This window comes from Lolium rigidum, chromosome 3 (genome assembly GCF_022539505.1).
Source record: "Lolium rigidum isolate FL_2022 chromosome 3, APGP_CSIRO_Lrig_0.1, whole genome shotgun sequence".
NCBI classification, from domain to species: Eukaryota; Viridiplantae; Streptophyta; class Magnoliopsida; order Poales; family Poaceae; genus Lolium; species Lolium rigidum.
In genome coordinates, this window is record NC_061510.1 from 375,460,354 (window position 1) to 375,479,678 (window position 19,325).

The 19,325-nt window shown below is 47.8% G+C and overlaps 1 protein-coding gene and 1 pseudogene across 1 annotated transcript; both read right to left on the reverse strand.

Annotated features, from left to right (window-relative positions):
* Positions 1-408: 408 nt before the first annotated feature.
* Positions 409-2,062, reverse strand: LOC124700572 (annotated as a pseudogene).
* Positions 2,063-8,193: 6,131 nt separating this feature from the next.
* LOC124704337 (formin-like protein 3) lies at positions 8,194-17,953 on the reverse strand. Its single transcript, XM_047236591.1, is given in 21 exon segments — positions 8,194-8,426; positions 8,634-8,920; positions 9,263-9,329; positions 9,407-9,475; positions 10,097-10,213; positions 10,313-10,384; positions 11,465-11,559; positions 11,628-11,709; positions 11,796-11,846; positions 11,939-12,019; positions 12,093-12,134; positions 12,250-12,348; positions 12,872-12,943; positions 13,500-13,623; positions 13,892-14,474; positions 14,477-15,046; positions 15,267-15,654; positions 15,730-15,951; positions 16,028-16,728; positions 16,830-17,003; positions 17,517-17,953. Coding segments are annotated over 19 exon segments (3,618 nt in total). The 5' UTR covers positions 16,903-17,003; positions 17,517-17,953; the 3' UTR covers positions 8,194-8,426; positions 8,634-8,810.
* Positions 17,954-19,325: the final 1,372 nt, after the last annotated feature.

A 19,325-nucleotide genomic window follows, 5' to 3' on the forward strand; every position in this document is an offset into this window, starting at 1 on the left:
GCCTTGGAACCTTCAATCCGCTACTCCGTGTCATCCAACCTCCTACGACACTACTCTCCTAGCCAGGAGAACATACCCCAGAACTTTCCACCTAACAAATAGCCAGCGACAAGGCTGAATCGGAGATGGATTTGAAGGCGGAGCTCGATGCTGGGTGAGAGGAAAGGGAATGGGGGAGAAGTTGACTTGACAGGACGGAATTTGAACATTCCAACGAAAAAAAAGGACGTGTCGTTATTTTGGACCGCTAGATCGGGATCGTACGAACGAATGGAGTGAGCACCGCGGAAGCCTAGGCAGGAATTAGATTTTAGGTCAACTTAAACATGCCCCCTCACGCGAGTTACTCAAAGAAGAAGATCAGAGACGGTATAATCTAATTATCTTGCATGATCTGTTGACAAATCGCACAAGATACATTAGCATTCACTTGTTGAGGTCCTTGACTAAAAAGATGAAATCACAATGACTGCTTTGTGCTTAAATAAATATAATTGCCGTGCTTGGATGCATTTCATGGGTCCGATTCTGGTTGAGATGGTACAGGCTCCGCAGCAGCTCGTCCACCTCATCGTCCACGTCGTCGTCCACCTCGGCGTCTCCTCCGCCCACTGCTTCTCTATGCTTCTCCTCCAGGCCCATGCTCAGCAGCTCCATCCAGAAGCTCTCCGTGTCTTCGCCGCCGCCGCCGCCGCCGTCCACGCGCCCTCTCTCGCCTCCGGCCGCTCTCACCGCGCCGTCCGTGAGCCCGGGGCTGTAGCCGTGCACCGCTGCGGGGCTATAGCTGGCGCTGCTGCTGGTGTCGCCGTTGCGTGCGGGGACGTAATCGATTTGGGGATGGCAGCGCTTCTTGGAGAGCGCGTCCCGGAGCTCCCTCCGCCGCGCCTGCCGGTCCACGAGCAGCTGCAGGAAGCTCGGGCTGTTCATGGCACGGACCAGGAACACCGTCATCTGCTGCTGCTTCTGCTCCGTGGAGGCGATGTGCGCCTCCATGACCTCCATCAGCTCCCGCGTCGCCTGCTGCTCCTGCCGCAGCTTCACCACCTCCCCGCTCAGGATGCCCTTTTCGCGCTGCAGACGGTGCACCGCTCCCTCGTGCCCGAACTGCCCCTCCTCCTGCTGCTGCTGCGTGGGCGGCGTGCTCGACTGCGGCCGCCGACGCCTGATCGTCTTCAGGAGCTCCTTCTGCCCCCGCAGGAACCCCTCTGCAGCGAACTCCCACCTGTCCGGATCAACCTTCCTGAACCCCTGCAACGATAGCACATCACGTTCAGCTCGCATTCGCTACCAACCAGACGTCGTTAGGCTTACATAGGTGTTGAGCTGGCGGACGAAGCTGGAGAAGTTGCTGTGCTTAAAGTAGCGCGGGAGGATCACAGTGGAGAAGGCGTGTGCGTTCCACACCACGAAGCTGTTCCCGGCGATCCCCCAGGAGACGACGGTGTCCGTGCTTTGGTCGTCCACCACCTCGTAGGTCTTAGGAACGGCGTCGGGCCGGCCTCGCCGAGGCCGTCCATCGGCCGTGGCAGCTCCGCCAAGGCGCTGGCGCCGTCCCACGAGGAGCCATCCGCTGCGGCGCCGGCGGCAGCCCAAGAGGACGGCGGATAGCCATCCGCAGCGGCCCAAGAGGATGGCGGATAGCCATCTGGTGCGGCGCCGGCGAAGTACTCGAATTCCTCCTCTTTCACAATGCCGTTGAACTTGAACGGATCCATGGTGAAATGAAAGAGAAAGACAAGGACAAAGACAATGGAGTATTGGGAGACAGGGGATTACTGCCTGCACATCGCCGCTAGTCGGACCAGGGAAAAAAAGAAGAGGTCCAGAAAGATTATTCAAGAACCGGCAAAATTAGTCGCTAAAAACCTCGCCCTCCAGATAATCCAACCCGCAAATGACTTTTTCTGAATCAAACAAGAATCAGAGGCTAATGAAGATTGTCGCAAGGTAAAGGGGGAAAGGCGATTTTCTGAAGAAATGGAGCTGCAGCGAAGCAAGCTTCCCCAAAACTGCCGAATTGGCAATGCTGATGAAACAATTCAGGAAATCGCGGAGTACAGGGATTGATTGAAGAGGAAAGGAGGAGGGAGCAGACCGCAGTGCTTCCAGGACCGGACCATGGATGGAGAAGAAGGACGGCAAAGTACAAAGCCGTGTCCTTTCTGTTCGTACTTGAGGTGCTTGAGCGGGCGAGCACGCGGTGGCCGCCCATTTATAGAGCTCGGCCCCCACGCGCGCACCCACCCACCCGGGCTTCCAATTCCGAAGATTCCAGACGCTTCTGCGATGGAAGGATTGGAAATATCCTCGCCTCCATGGTTTATCTTATTATCGGTGCGGTGACGTGGCCAGGGGAGAGTTCTGGAAGGGACGGAGGGGGAGGAGGGTTCTGGAAGCGTCGCACAAGTTGCCGCTTATCTTATTGCCCGCTTGCGCTGTCGCTTTCCGCCAATCCGTGGGCGAGGCGAGCGGTACGGGGTAGGCTCCACGGCCATTGACCGCCGACTACGAGCGGAAAGCGCGCCAAGTTGGCTGGGATGCCGCTCCGGCGTGGGATATTTTGGTGGAGGCCGCGTGGCGCCGCCGGAGCTGCGGAGGGAGGGGCCATGGGCGACGCGGCTGTCCTTTTCTATGCAGGCGTGCGTGCGTCGGAGGAGTACTTTTGCTGCAGGGCAAGGTCTGTGGTGCGGTGTCGTCTGTCTGGTTGCTGCGGCGCCGGAGGCACGGACGACGTGGCCTCGCGGGCGGGCGCCGTGGCCGTTGGCCGTGAGATATTTTCGGGGAGGTCGGCGGTCTCGCTGTCGCCGCGACGAGGTAGGCACGTCAGCGCGGTCGAGCGCGCACTTGTTTATACGGCGTGGGACGCCTTGTCTGTTTGTTGCAGCACGGGAGGCATGGAGATTGGAGAGGCGACGGAGAAGAACGTACGGGCGCGGCCGGGGAGGTCTGGGCCGTCCGCCCGGAACAGGAAAGGAGCAAAATCTGGCCCGTGCGGCCTTTCTCTATGTTCACCTGCGAAAGCCCGAGGGCGCGCCAGCGGAGGCCTGGAACGTGAGCGGCATCACCATGGATTTCTCTTGCGCGCGCCGACGAGCGACCCCCGGCGACGCCGCTGCACACGTCCTGGCCATCTCGTCGTGATCACGCCTTGCGCGCGCAGCTCCCATCTCCTCCTTAGCCTTGCCGGCCGGCCACCACCAAGACGTGAAGCAGCGCCGTGATGGCTTCCTGCTGCACAGCGGGTGCGCCCGGTGTGCAATGCAAGCTCCGATGGCAAATGGATTGGTGTGCCGCTCGCTCTGGACCCCTCGCCGGCGTTCCCCTATCTGCTTTCCCTCGTGGAGGAACACACCACAAAGCGCTCAGCATTGCTCTCGGCTCTCTCCTTCTCCTGCTCCTCATATATAGGCAGGCAGACGCTCGATCGCTTAAACGGTGGATGTCGACGTGCCGCGGCCATTGGACACCTGTGTGGTACATATTGCATGCGCCCCAGATATTTCCGTCGGACCAGAGCTGAAAGGGACACCGAGCAAATATGTGGCCTATGATGGCGCGGTATGGAAATTAATTGGGAGAGGGCCCAAACCAAGGGCCATGCAATCCCATGACAAACACGCAAATTGACATCTCGCAACGTTTCTCTACATTCAACGGAGGTGTCGGAAACAAAACTTTATTTGTGTACTAAACAGAGAAATCACATTCTTTAACCAAGGTCAGTCCTATTCTGTTTTGATCTTCCAGCTCATTAATATTTTCGAATAAGGGCTTATTGGACTTTCAAAAAATGATTTATTGGACTAATTGTATTTTTCTTCAGAAGATACTTACTTCCAAGAGTCATATCGCATAAAATAATCTCATAGAAATCTTATTGCGTAAATTTCATAAGAAAATATTTTGCATGAGGTTTGACCTCATGAAATTTTCTTCAACACAAAAAAAGAGAATGTGAGTGAGATTCAAGAAGACATGTCATCCCACTACAATAGGATTCAATATTTTTGCATATTTTCCTATCCTACGAATCAAATACTAGTGTTTAAAAGGGGAGTTCCAAGTCCCAACAAACGGAAATGCTTCACACACGACAACTCCCGTCCGATGTGTGTACGATCTAGTGCTAGTTAATTGAATTCCCCTTCCCTCCCTAGTGGCTAAGTTAAGCCCAAACTCAAACCAGCAATACTGTTGAGCGTCTTTTTATGGTTCCCTAAATCCCGATCTGAAGCAATTTAACTTGTTCTTGCCGCGATTGGGGATATATCAGTCCGCCATGGACGAAGAGCAAAATTGAGCGCCACAATGAGAATTATGTGCCAAGGGTATTTTTAACGGGGTGACGTAAAACGGATCCATAGTGTTCGATCTGTCCGGCCAGGCGCAAACGCGCTCCAAAAAAATGCTCCGCGAATGCGTCTAGAGGGATGGGCCTGCCTGACAGCGACACAGATGTTTCGTCTTCAGCGCGGCATAACTGATGGGCGGCGCGTTGAAGCTTTTTGCGTCGCGATAATGGCGTGCCTCATCTTCCGTGCGCGTGCGTGCGCTGGTGGGCGGCGTCGCAGCGGCTTCAATGGCAGGGCAATGAAGACGAGGTGATATCCGAGCCTTCTTAAGGGCCGCTGGCGGCGCACATTTTCTGCATGTGTTTTCTGCATGACCGGTAGTACCAGTCTTGGCAGCGGTAGTACCGCTACCACTCTCAACACCAGGTACACGCCAGCTAGAACCGCCTTGCCGTTACTACCGCTTCCCCCGTGGAACCGGTACTACCGCTGGCGGTACCGTTTGCGGTACCGGACGTGTGGCCTTCGCTTCTGGAAAAGCTCCGGTACCAGAGCGGTACCGATGTCGGAACTACCGCTTGAGTCACTCTTACGAGGTTCGAGTCCGATGGCCATGTCCAAGGCGAAGACAGCGACCACGACGACGGTGGCCCGGCGTGGGATCCGGAGACCCAACCGCCGGACATTAGAGAGGAGGAGGTCATTGCCATCGCAGTGGCCAATAACGAGCTTGACCAGCTCGCTATGTTGGACGGCCTCATCATCCAGCTTCGCAAGTCGTTGCTGGCGCAGGGGAGGCCGACGACTCCTCTGGCCACACCGACACGTACCCACATGTGTCGTCTCCTGATCCTTTGACGGCCTGGGATCCGTAGCCACCTTCACCACAGCCTCCTGCTCCTCATCGTCGGTGTCAACGAATATCGGAGGAGCTGGCGGTGTGCATGCTTGGCTGCGACCAAGGTGACCAGACGGTGTCACTGGCCTGCACTGAGCTAATGCGGAGTCCAGTAGCTGGACGGCGAGGCCGTGCCACTAGGTGAGCTCGTCCAGATGGTTTTGCGCGATGGCTAGCTCGATCACCTCCTCCTTCGTGAGGTTTGGTGGATGGACCTCCGGGTTCATGCCGACGGCGGAGCAGGCGTCCCGCCGTTGTTGAAGAGGTCATCGTCGTGGTCCTTTGTCTTCGTCCTCCTCATCATCGTCCAGACCGACCCCTTACTCCCGGTTGCTGAAGCTCACGTCGCCAAGGTAGCCCGCTCGTAGCCCTCCTCGTGTCCATTTTGACCGGCGAGAGGATGAAGCGGCGGCGGCTGATCTCGTCCCGCCGCTCGCCGCCCTTCGCATGTCCATTTTGACACAAACGGACATGTTTGCTCCGCCTCCCCAATATTCAAGAACAACCTCGAGGCCGCCGCCTCGACATTCACTGCAACTGCCGACGAGACAAACCAACTTAGCAAATCTGGCGATGCTTTCAAGGAGGGAATGACGAAGTTGCCGGCCATCCGCTTTTTTGCTTATTTGAATACAACCCAAAATCAGATTAAAACATTAATAGACTATTTTCTAAGCGTGCTCTTGGCTTGAGTTCTTCAGCATTCCTTTTAGCGGAAAGAAGGATTAGCACAAGAGAAAATTTGGCTGGGCTTGGATTGGTAAGAGAAAAGACAGAGTCCAACCATTGCCCACGTGAAGGAAGCTGGCGCTACAAAGGATCGTACGGGTATCGGACATAAATTGTCGCGTGTATAGCAGCACTCACAAACAAAAGTTTGCATCTGTCACAATCGCATATGTCCCATTGAAAGGAGTACCGATGATTTTTTTCAGTTTATTCTTTCACAGCACCTCGTGCGGCGGCGCCGCACCGGGGGCCTTCGATGTATTTTCGTGATCAGGCCTTCTGCTACCTCTGTTATCTATCTATGTTTGTGATTTGCCGTGGTATACTTGAAAACAATAGAGACAAGCATGAAAGCCAAGTGGTGCCAGACCCATGCTGCTATATCTTTTCCTCTTCTGTAAGATTTCGTGACCGGCCCGCCTCGAGTAGTTGAGTTATTTTAGTGATTAGAGCATCTCCAGCCGCGTCCCTCAAACCGTTCCCCAAAGGAATTTGGGGCACACCGGACAAAAAAACCGTTCCAGCTGCGTCCCCCAAAACCCATTTTTGTCCGGCGCGGCCCGATACGGTGTCCGGCGCTCCGAGCCCGTCCCCGTCCCACAGGGGACGCTCCGGGGACGCCGGACACACCGAAAAGCGAGGCGAACCGACGCGGGCCCGACGCGTCAGCGGCTGGGACAATCAGCCGCCGCCTACGTAGCGACGGTGCAGTTGCCGGAAGCGGAACCATCGCATTGGCAACCGCGTCGACGACGCGGCAACCGCCGGAATGGAGTCGGGACTCCTCGGAAGAGCAACCGCCGCTCTTTTCGACTTCGCGCCGCCGTTGATCCGCGCTCAATAAGACTCGTACGTCGGCGCTTTTGGATCTTCACCGGCCGCATCCGACACCTCCAGCCGACGATGAGCTACATCTCCGAGCTCCCGTCCGACACCTCCAGGCCGAGCCCGCTGGATGGCGCCATTGGTGGGAGAAAGCTCCGACGCCCGGCTAGCCGACGACGATTCCCTCCCGCCACTTGACGACGCGGAGGAATGGATGGGCGTGGAGGAGGACGCGGAGGAAGAAGGGTCAGAGGAGGCGGCGGTGGCCCGTGCGAAGGCGGAGGCGGACGCGAAGGCCAATACCGCCAAGGCAAAGGCCAAGGCCAAGGCGCAGCCGGCGAGCACCGGCGACAACGAGGAGGACTCCGACGCGTCGGCCGACACCGCCTCTTCGGAAGAGGTGACGAGCAGGAAGCGCCACCGTGATGACGACGACGAGGCGGGGCCATCATCGAAGAAGAAGAAGTAGTTTAAAATAATTTATATGTAATTTAATTATGTTTTTTCGAAGTTTTATATGTATTTTGTTTATGTTGAACCGATTTGAATATTAGTAAAGAGTTTTATTCTACCTATTTAAATTATTTTAAATGTTTGAGGGCGGCGTTTGGGGGACGCGACGTCCCCCAAACGCGGCACCAACGAAATACGTCCCCCAAACGCTCAATCCGGCGCGCTTTGGAGGACAGTTTGGGGAACGCGGCTGGAGATGCTCTTAGTGGTGATATAATTGATTCACGCAAATGCGGTGGGCGGCCACTTTGTTACGAAGAAGCTTTGGGACCAATACGACAATACGTCTCAGGATGAGTGCTATCATATTAGATACTAGATAGAAATGTGCGCTTCGCCGCGCCGCCTACATCACGTTGTCACAAGGCCTGCTGGCTGCATATATACCTAGTGATTTGATCTTTTTCTTTTTTTTGAGATGTAGGGATTTGATTTTTTTTTTTTTTTGAGATGTAGGGATTTGATCTAGGTATAACACTTAGCTAAAAAAAAGTCGGAGTTAAGTGGAAGACATAAAGACAATACTGTTATATCAGGTATCACCGATACGACTACGTCCGGTTCATCTTCACATTCCTCGGCCTGTCACGGACATGAATAGCAGAACGTCAGGAAATGGCTGTCGAGTCTGACTGGATGGGCCTGTCCAAAAGAAATTGTTATTTGGTGAATGAATGAACAAATAATCAAATAATCATACCACGTTAGTCCCACGTTAGTCTGAAGTAGTTCCAAAGGAAAATGTACCATGTTTGCAATAGAATGTTGTAATTGCATCCACTCTGCTCTCCAAGGCCTTCTATGCGTGTTTCCTTGAACCATCTCAGTTGCAACTCAGGTGCCTTACCGAGTGTATTGGTAAACATTTTCTAGATATTTTTTATTGATAAATTGAACCCTACTTCACCAGAAACCATCCTCAGGAGCGAACAAGAATTGCCTAAATGCACAGTACATTGTATGAGAAAATGGGGCTGTTGATAATACAAGAGAATTTTACAACGATGCATTTTGCTTTTGTTTCCACTTGCGCTAACTTTATGTACATACAAGACAGCTATATATCGGCAACTGCTATATGTACAACAACACTACAGCGGCATGAAGACCTCTCATCCCCGCTGGTGACTTATCACAAAAAGTTCCATAGCTTGTAATCTGAGAGCAACCTGCATATATTTTTATTAAGAAGATAAGCATGAAAACTGAACCAGTAACTATTTATCGGAATAGCTATTTATCAAGATACAGGATTTCTGGAACACAAAGTTCATTCGGACCAGTCACCATATCGGTAGTATAACACTACTACTTGATTACTGGTGAACATCCAACCTAATAATAGCTCAAACAGGGAATGCGGTTAAAGACATTACCATTTTAGTGGATGATGCTCACCCAGCGAGCCTTCTGACATTACACCTCTGCATATATACTGTATTGAGCATCAAAAAGCAGCCTGCACGTCGATTCTGCTGCAGCTGTTCAGTGGGACCAAACATGGTCCGACCGCACGGTGATGGAATATTGGCGTAGATATATCCTCACTCCAATCATTTTATGGCCGCCTTTTCCAATTTCTTTTTTTCAGCTTCCGCATTTCGAGCATTTTCATCACGTGATTTCTTGAACATATTCACAAATATAACCAAAATCGATGTAACTGAAAATAGAAAGAGCAAGAAATCATCAAGGAAAGATCCCCAAGTAAATACAGCTATGCTAAAAAAAACTGAGTTCATATCAGTCAAACAATAGATTCAACTCGTAATGGAACTAAAATGAAAGAAAATGCCACTTGATAGATCATTCCCAATAAATATATTCCGGTAAATGACTGTTTGGAGCGAAACTTCCTCAAGGGGCAAGAGAGAACATTTTGAAGTTTTTTTAACTGTGCTAGTGCAATCAAAAACTTCGTCATCGGATCAGTTACATCTGTGCATATAATTAAGAGAACAATGGCCTAGTAAAGCTGCAAAAATTTATAAAGGTCACACAATACCTTGCTCAAAAGGGCAGCGGGCTGGATCTTCACCAAAATACTGAGCTAGGGAATCAGCATTTCTTCCCTGCAAAACAGATGTAATTGAAATCTTTCACAAACACAAGGCGCGAACAAAAAAATAACTTCAGAGCAGGGCCTCACCACTTCTGCATACAAGGAAATGAGGGACCTAACCACAGCTTCTGCTGAGTCAAGAAAGCTTTTCAATGCCTGTAAAAGCAACTGATCTTAGTTCACTCGTAAAAGAATCACCATTTGTTTTGCTCACTTGCAAAGTCTCAGCAGGTATTCTTGCTTTAGAGTTAAGGGTCCCGCAACATCACTACTCCTATCGAGTCCAGAGTTCGGACTGTACACGGCATTATTGTTGTGCTGGATCACAAAAGTGCACGCCGACGGTTTCCCAAATGGTGTAACAATTGTGTTCGGTAGGTAGCAGAATATTTCCGTAAGTCAATCTACTCTTGTACATTCATGATTGTTCTGAGCAATACATTTGTGAAAGAAAAGGTGCAACTGCATGTCAGGCTGTGTACTTATTTACATTCCGTTATAGAAGTGATTAATGAATGGTACTAAAAAGTATGCACTTATCCGGCTGTCTACTATAGTATGTAAAATTACAAATCAGAGAAAAACTAAAACATAGTAAGTCCTCAATGAATATCAGGGGGCAGCTAATTCAATAATTTGGTCTGTTTAAGTTATATATGTCATTTCTTGTCCTGAATGAGTAAAATTATAAGCTCCTTAAGCAGTGGACTCTTCGTAAACAGAACAAATATGCCCAACATCCAACAACTGTGAAAAGTAGACAAAAGGTATTCTTACCTTACGGAAGCCAATAGATATTGCACCATCATTCACTGAAGCAGCTAATTCTTGCTCGACCTTCTCAAGACCTTTGTTTATTGCTTGCATTTCTTCAGCAATAAACTTCAACTGGATCTGGGGGGATTAACAAATGCAATCACAGAGAAACATCTTTGGTGAGTAGCTCGATGATCACCCAGAATTGCTATTAACAGATCAATCCATCTGCATTACCTTAGAAGCTGCTTCCAGATGAATCAAGTCTTTGTCAAAATCAAGAAGCTCAGGCAACTTTTCAGCGAGAAGCTAGCATGTAATAAAGAAAGATAAGCTAAGTTCAACAAGCTTGCAATAGCAACTGAGAGCTGACGGAATTCTTAAAATGTGCTTATAGTATTAAACGGCCCAAGCATCACATTATGAGGCCTACCAAACTGATCACATTCAAACCAAGACTCAAGTAGTGCATCTATTCCTCGTACACAGCTAACTTGAAAAATAGTGCATGAGAGCGCCTCAAAACATGTAAGTGAACCTAGGTGGCATATGCATCAACAGTTCATAATATCATTCACATGCTTACCTATCTGCAATCATACCATTAATTGCATCTATACAACAATAGTTCACATCCAACTAACATCTCCTGTGGAAGCTATCAATTACCATCTACGCCATCGACCTCTCACCTACCTAACCTGGAATTGTAATTAATATAGAGTATTATTCTCAAATGAAGGCAGCTCAAGATTAAATATCCAGGAAAGGTATTGAGGTGCCTGAAGCAGACTTGTTCTAATTCTAAGCTCGGATCAAATATCAGATGGGTCTGCTTTTGAGAAAAACTGAACCAATCAGATGCTCCCTCAACAAACCAGTAATTCACCAATAATGAAGAAGGCAAGCCACCAGGTTGAAACATATCCTGGTGACAGACTGATAATTGGCCTTCAGAGCACCCTATAATTGTTTGCTTGATCTGAGCGAACAAACCCAGAGCTGACCCGTGGAAGATAATATCAAGCACACTACAGCAATCGGCACCAAAAGCCATCGTGTATTTCAATGGTTCAAGGTTGCAATTCTTTAATTTTAGTGTTCAGGGTTGAAAATGTCTTTCTGACACAGTTTAGATTGAAAAGTGGTCTCTCTTCCTATACATGATTCTCAACACTAAGGGCTCAGGTAAATTACTGTTCTGCACTAGGACAACATGATTATGTACCATAAGTCCATCAGAAGTGGCACAGTTCACTGACTGCAGTAAGATATTAAATCCAAACCAGCAATGAATTATTGCGAGGTATGGCCAGCAATGAAGATTGATCAGGGAATTTTAGCATACAAAACTATTAAGTTAATTAACACTTTACACCAAGCGCATACCTTGCATAAATAATGCATTAGTGTCATCTTATTGTTCCTAGCTCGAGTATCCGATAGTTTAAGAAGACTGTCTAATCTGAAGCCAACAGCAGAACCTGTTCAACCCATCACCATATCAGACAAACTATCAGACAAATGCTAATTTTCTACAATCATTTGATACCTCGAGCTGTTCCTTGATTCAATGCATTCCCTAATGTGAGAATGGTCTGCATTATCTGCCGTAACTTCAGAGACTCTTTCACCTGCATGAAGTGAAAAATTAAGACAGTCAGTGTATGAGAATATATCTGTACAAAATTTACCCAAGATGAGATATACGATGTTGCACCTCTTTTGTTGCATCATTTATGGTGGTTAAATTAGTTCTTAGCTCATCCGTCTGACAAAAGGTAAGACATCACAATTACAAACTGCAATTCATAGAGAAACTGAGATAATCCCAGTAAATTAACTGGAAGGAGGACAGCGGACCTGTGTCGTGAATGCAATTCTGAAAGCAAAAACTCTTAGTTTGGACTCCACGCGAGGAACTTTCATTAGCTCCAGGAAAAACTGCAGCAGAGTTTATGCTTCCATCAATATTCAAAATTGAGCACTATATATGCAACCAAAATATTAAACAAACCTGTTCACATTTTCCAAGCATTTCTTTGTTGCCGTTATAGTTCTGAGCGCACGGACAAAAACAATAACAATTTAGAACAAAACAGAATTAGATGCTAACTCAAAGTCTAATTTACATATCATGAAATCCAAAATTAGCTATCATAATTCAGAAGTACCTTCAACATCTCGATTTCTTCATTTGTAGGGCAAAACTTAATGAGATTCTCCACTTGGTCATTATCAAGAACAGAAGTATCTAAAGCCAAGATCGCCCTCTGCGAGAACAACCATTTACAGAAGAAAATTACATAGGAGCACATAACAAAGTAGCAGGCTGACAGACAGTTGTTAACAGCATCATTTGAGTAGAATAATAGTGTCATCAAAGTGATAAATTGCCTAGAAGATAAAAAACAAGGATCGAGAAATCCAACACAGATCATCAGTAACTTGCACGTACAATAATCATATACAGTGGTTTTACTTTACCAGAAGAGTGTAAAAAATTCTGTAGTCTTAGGCAGCCCAAAGGTTATAACACTGTATGCGTGGAGATTAAACAATAGGAGTTATAGCATCTAATTTTGTGCTTTTAAGAATTTTTCATGCTTAGTGTGTGGAAGATGTTAGCAAAACATGTGTACGCCACAGAATCTATTAACATATAAAGAGCAGAACGGAAAAAATGCAAAATAATATGAATACAGGCTTTAGATACTCAGAAACTATTCCACAGGAAAAAAATCAACGTGCCTCCTTTTTTTGTCACAGAGTAGTTAACCTACAAAGGATACTCACAATCATATCAGGAAGGGGCATTTTGATTTTCGTAAGCATGATCTCACAATTATTTGCTCTTCTCATATCAACCTGTATACAAGTAGCAGGAACAATTAGTTCATCACCTGACGGAATAATCACCATGCTAGTCTATTAACATATAAAGAATAGAATTATGTTGACTGCAAATGACTGAAGATGTCCAAACGTGAAACCAGTATACTGGCGAGAATAAGAAAGAAATACTATTTAAATGACACTTTATAAGGAAATTGATTGCAGCATAGAGTACCGTACATATGAAAACCATATTTTCAAACTTTAAATGGATAATACAACACACAGATACAATGTCACTCAGTTGAGCACATGCAAGGAAAAAATAAATATATAGATAGATAGACTTAAAAAAGAGCAGTAATCATGTAAATCGTATTATCATGCAATGGTTCTAATGAAGAAGAATGGTTTGACAAATCCGAGACTCGGAGCTCAATATCATATCATGAAAAAACAAATAACAAGGTTACTGAAACAACTTTGAGAGAATTCAAGTGTTTAAGGTAAAAGCACAAGAATGAAAGGGCAAAAACTTCCGAGTACTCTACAGCAAATCAGTACATTAAGAAAGTGAAAGTTTCCATACCAGGTGAACAATTTCTGGCTTGCTAACAGCTGAGGCACGCTTTGTTCCTCCTTTCTCACTTGCATTGGTTGCAACAGCAGTGGAGAACAAGGTCTCCAACTCAGATAAATCAATGTCAGGAGCCCTGCAAAATAGTGCACGAGTAAATAAAGTTTCAAGGCAGAGACTGTCCACATGTTAAACAAGGAAAAGGAATTCCAGACCCGGGTTTAAATAACAAAATTTAGCATGAGAGAACAGATGCACCAATCAAGTTCATATAGTTAGGGGGGAAAGCAGCATGATAGTCCATAAACAATGACTGCCATATTTTTGTATCACCTAGCAGTATCAATGATGTAAAAACATCAAAAATTAATTAAATCATAAAAAATTAACAGCATATCAGTTACCTAGCCTGATTTCCATGATTTTGTGCATCCGCCCAGAGACTTCCTTGCATTGCGCGTGTAACTTTCACCCAGTGCAAAGGCTTTAAGGAAGCTTTCTTTGGGGGGTTACTTTGATGCGCCAATCCAATGCCACGACCTTTTCCTGATCCAGTTGCTGCTCTTCCCCTTCCCAATAATGGGGGTGGTGCAGGTGCGTTTGAGATCTTTGAGCTTGGAGGGGGTACAGTTTCAGGAGGTTTTGGTGCTTGAGGTGGTGGGGGTGGCGGTGCAGGAGCTTTCTTCCCTGTCATCAGGGGAGGAGGTGGTGGCGCTGGAGTTCTTTGAATAGCGCCTGCTGGCAACGGTGGAGGTGGAGGTGGCGGTGGGCAATGAGCACCAGGTGGAGGTGGAGGTGGCGGTGGGCAATGAGCACCAGGTGGAGGTGGAGGTGGAGGTGGCGGTGGGCAATGAGCACCAGGTGGAGGTGGAGGTGGCGGTGGGCAATGAGCACCAGGTGGAGGTGGAGGTGGGGGTGGAGGAGGTGGTCCTTTGGACAGAGTGCCAGCAGCAGTTGTAGGTGCTCTGTTAGAAGAGGGAGGGGGCGGGGTGGGGGTGGAGGAGGCGGAGGGCATTTCTTAGCTATTCCGTTAGCTTGGGATGGAGGTGGTGGTACTGGATGAAAAAGAACATTTTGCTGTGGCTGCGGTGCCGGTGCAGATATAAGTGTTCCTGTCCGAGAATTTGGTAGGGGTGGCGGAGGTGGAGCAGGTGGAAGCTGTGGAGAAGATAAGTTGCTACTCTGAGGTAGTGGTGGTGGTGGTGGCGGCGGCGGTGAGAAAGCAGGTTTGCTGCCACTTGGTGGTGGCGGTGGTGGCGGCGGCGGTGGCGAGAAAACAGGTTTGCTGCCACTTGGTGGTGGCGGTGGTGGCGGTGGTGGTGGTGGTGGTGGTGGCGGCGGTGCCAAGAAAACAGGTTCGCTTCCATTTGCGGTGGCTGGTGGTGGCACCAGTGCCGATATTACACGTTTATCTCCATTTTCTGCTGATGATTGCGGCAGCTGCCTGGTACTTGGTAACTCCTGCTGTAATTCTGCTGGCAGCAGGCTTTGTTCAGTTGAAAGGCTAGAAGATCGGCCACGTGGAGGAGATGGAGATGAAGCGTTCACTGAGGAAGTAGCTGCACAAATTGTGATGGTTATGAATCAGACTCTAATAAAGATACCAGAGAGAGAATGTGGAGCAATTAGGCACGTGCTCAAGAAAAAAAGAGATAACAGGGAGCATCATCAAGCACAGAAACAGAAGCAAGTGTTCTTAAAGCGCATTGCACAAATTATTGAACACAGCAATAAAGGTTAACATGGAAAATGACTTGAGTAAGAGCACGATCAATGTACCGATAGATTCAGAATCTTCAGTGGTAAGAGCACGATCCTTCTCATAATCAGTTGAAGAAACAGAATCAGAAGCCACGGAATATTTTTCTTCATCAGAATCTAGTGGGGACATCAGTGGCATCTGCAGACCAACTTTAGCTTGGAACTTTGAGAGCTCTTTCATGTCGCTCAGTATTAGTTTTTGAAATTTATCTTGGAGCGAGTTTGCTGAGAATTCTTTGAGCAACCAAAAGGCAGCATTGTCACTGCTTTCCATCCATTCAACGCCATTGAAGAGTTCTTGAACAGCTGAAAAGGCTTCAATTGGTAAACCACCTTTCATATCACCATTCAATGTTGCTGTTGGAGCCCTTGGAGGAGAGATGCCTCCAATTTCACAAAACAGCACCTGTACTTCCAAATATGCATCAGTAATTGATTTCTTACCCTAGAAATTTTCAAAGAGTAGGTGCATCACTCTTACCTCTGCTCTAAAACTCCTCGGGTACCGATCTTTTGAACCCCATAGTATATCAACATCATCACTATTCAGCATCAGTACATTTGAACGAATAAAAGCAGTATTGAACATTATCCGGAACATCATAACTTCCTTTTCTGGATCAAGATCAAGATGCACACACTCCAGAACAACATCTCCCTGGACCGGACATTGGATATCAATTTTTATCACGTCACAGTCCTCCTGCATGAAAACAATACAGATTAATGCAAGATCAAAAAAGAAATCAAGATTGCATTCAATTACATTTATCACATACCTGCCGATAGTGGCGCAAGGACTTCTTCTTAGGCATTGAAAAAATCATGTCGGTCATGCTAGCATTCTTGCCAAGAAGATTTCGACCAAAAATGCGGACCAATGGCCTGCATCCATTATCAGAATCGAAATTTGGAATGGCTCGGAGAATCAGACAATCCAAAGAGAGTGCCCGCTCCAATGGAGGCCACTCTGGAGAAATGTTTCTTCTGGCTACATATTGCATATATCGGAGCTGAGAGGGCATTGGGTTGAGTGCAGAAAAAAGCTGCAGGAAACCTTTAGGCGCCTCACGATAAACAATGTCTAGAGTTTTATGTTCTGCGCTGTGCAACTTCTTGAAAATAAGGAAACAAGATAACAGAAATGCCAATGATGGCCAGCCCCCTCTCTCACAGTGGAGCAGTATAATATTTTGGCTGTTCCCAGTAGATAGCCAGTGTTCACAGACACGAAGGAAATGGTGGATAAGAGATAGAGGGAGCACTGGGCAGCCTTCAAAATGACGCGGGTAGTCAATTACTGGAATTTCGTATTCATGTAGGATATCAGCAAGCTGGCTTCTCTTATCCCCATCTCTGAAGTTAATCGCCAGAAAAGAAGACTCTGTGTGTTCTTCATGCAACTCTGTAATGATCCCATTCAAATAGACAGGGTACATTCCATGCGGCAAAACTTCAGTGCAGAAGCATGAATCAAAAACTGCACAACATGGTGAGGTGCAAAATCAATTGGTATAGAAAATAAACAAATGAGGTCACTAGTGTAAAAATGAACAAACCAATAATCCTTCACAAACTTACCGTAGATCCTGTCAATGAACTCGAGTAATCCATCGGGAGGCCGCTTGTAGAAAAATCTACTAAGCAGTGACATTTCATAGGAATGAGGATTTGTCGTCGAATGTGCTCGAAATTCTCAGTAGTGGGCAATCAATTGATTTCCGAAGGGCCAAAGGTAATCAGAAACTTGATCACCTACTAGAACAAAACAAATTAGACTTGGCACTTGAAACGCCTACACTTGCTAAGTATGACAGTAGAGTAGATGATCCAAAACAATAGCATGGTCCATGTCTTGTTGCCACACATTAGAACATCGCCTACAAGTAAACTACTCTTGAGCAACAATTCAGCCTGCTAAGTTGGACAGAACTTGTCTACCATGGCAGAATAAAACGCAAGACATTGGTCAAAATCATGAATCGAGCGCAAATTGTAACACTAGTGTGATCAGAAAAAAGGTATTAGAGCTAACACTTTCCCCAGCGACAGTGAGAGACACACTTTGATGAATCATTCCGGAGTAGGGTGTTTGGGCAGAAGCGTATGATGTGGGGGGCGTAATACTAACCTAATGAGAACTCAAAGCAGGCAGAGACCTAGCATACCAAATCCAGGGGCGGATCTAGAGGCTGTGCACCGGCACGCCCACAATCTGCGGAGGGCAGTGGGGTTTAAACTAATCCCTGGATAACAAAAGGCCCATACCTCAAAAAAACCAGTGGCCTGCAGTGCGGGCGGTGGGATCGAGCCAGCGGGAAAGCGACGTCCTGGTGAGATGGAACGGGAACGGCGCCGGCGACGCGCGTGAGCGGCGGAGAAAGGGGGCGGCGGAGGGGATTGGACTGAGACGCGGGCGGAGCTACGACACGGCGGCAGCTCTAGGCTAGGGTACAGATTTTACAGGATTCGGGAATGAGCGACGAGGGAAGAGTGTTCGGTTTTCTTTTTTTTCTTCTTTCTTTTTGGAGGACGTGGCTATCGGTCGCCGAACATCTGTGCTCACTAGCCCAGCGGCGTGAGAGGAGATCAGCCGCGTGGCAGCTCGCGTCCTAGCGGCATTCCTCGTTGAATCGGGAGGGGGGAGATCGAGGCGGCGGGAATGGCGGCGCGGCGGGGGAGGGGATCCGGAGATGCGACTGCGGTGAGGAGGAAGAGAGGAAAGGTGCGGGCCGGGCGAGCGAGGGTTCAAAAGGAGACCTAGGATTGGGAACACGGGTAGCGAGAATTCTTACTATTTACATGTTTAGAACTAATAGCAATGGGGCTACCTAGCCAGCCAGCCCCGGATCTTCTTCTCTCTTTTTTAAATTTCGCCGCCGCTTTTATTCAAATGACGACAAAATATCTGATTGAACAGGCTCAATCAGAAAATCAGGAATAAGTTCAAAACTAGTAACATAAGACTCAAGCGGAGCGAGCACAAACATGTGCTGCTTTATTAGCATCTCTCCGCACAAACTCGCACCTAAAACCCTGAAAAGCGGAGATAGTAGCCTTCATCTCCCGCAGGATCGCTGCTGAGTACGATCGCTGCCACTTCCCATCTTTCCAAGCATTGACAATCAGCTGACAGTCTGTCTCAAGGATGACATGAGACCGTCCTTTCGTCCGAGCTAGGAACACTGCATCACGACACGCCAACAGCTCCACCATCCCAGGATCAACAATGTACTCATACCGTTGACATTCTGCACGCACAAAATTTCCAGAGTGATCTCTCGCAATCACCCATGTACCCACCTTGTTGTCTACAGCTTTAAGAGCTCCATCAGAGTTCAGTTTGATCCACCCCTCTATCGGTCGCTTCCACTTCGGTATACCACCTCCCACCGCAGCCCTCGGCAACAGCAGAGGTACCTCAATGGATTTCACCAGTTCATCTACTAGTTCCATTGATCTCATTGGTTGGTACTTTGTCTCCCCATGATTATAGTTGTTTCTACTCCCCCATATTGTCCACATCACCCGATACTGCCACCGCAGCATCCTTCTTGCCGATAATATCAGTATCCAAAACATCTCTGGACCAAGTAGCTGGATGTAGCCTTGGCAACTTGAGCTCGAAAAATTCTTGTGCCGCCCTCCAGAATCTTGCATGGTCACATGCAATCAAAGTATGCCACAACGTCTCATCTTCATGCCCACAAAGAGGGCACACACTCAACTTTTTAATGTGTCTCCTCCTTAGTTCTGAATAGCATGGAAGAATGTTTTTAACCACCCGCCACCAAAACACTCTTATCTTAGGCATAACACCTAATTTCCATATAGCTTTCCATGTTTTCTCATCCGACGTTGATGAGCTCCCAGCAGGCTCTGGCAGCCCATCTCGCAACACAATTTCTCGGTATGCCGACCTGACAGAAAAAACTCCCGCTTCTCCCAAGCCCACGCCCAAAAATCCTGCTGATCAGTGCGTGGTCGAGGTATACTCAGTATGGCTGTAGCATCCAACAGAAAAAAGATTCGCTGAACCTTCTCTTTGTCCCATTGGTTCGAGTCCTCAAGCAACAG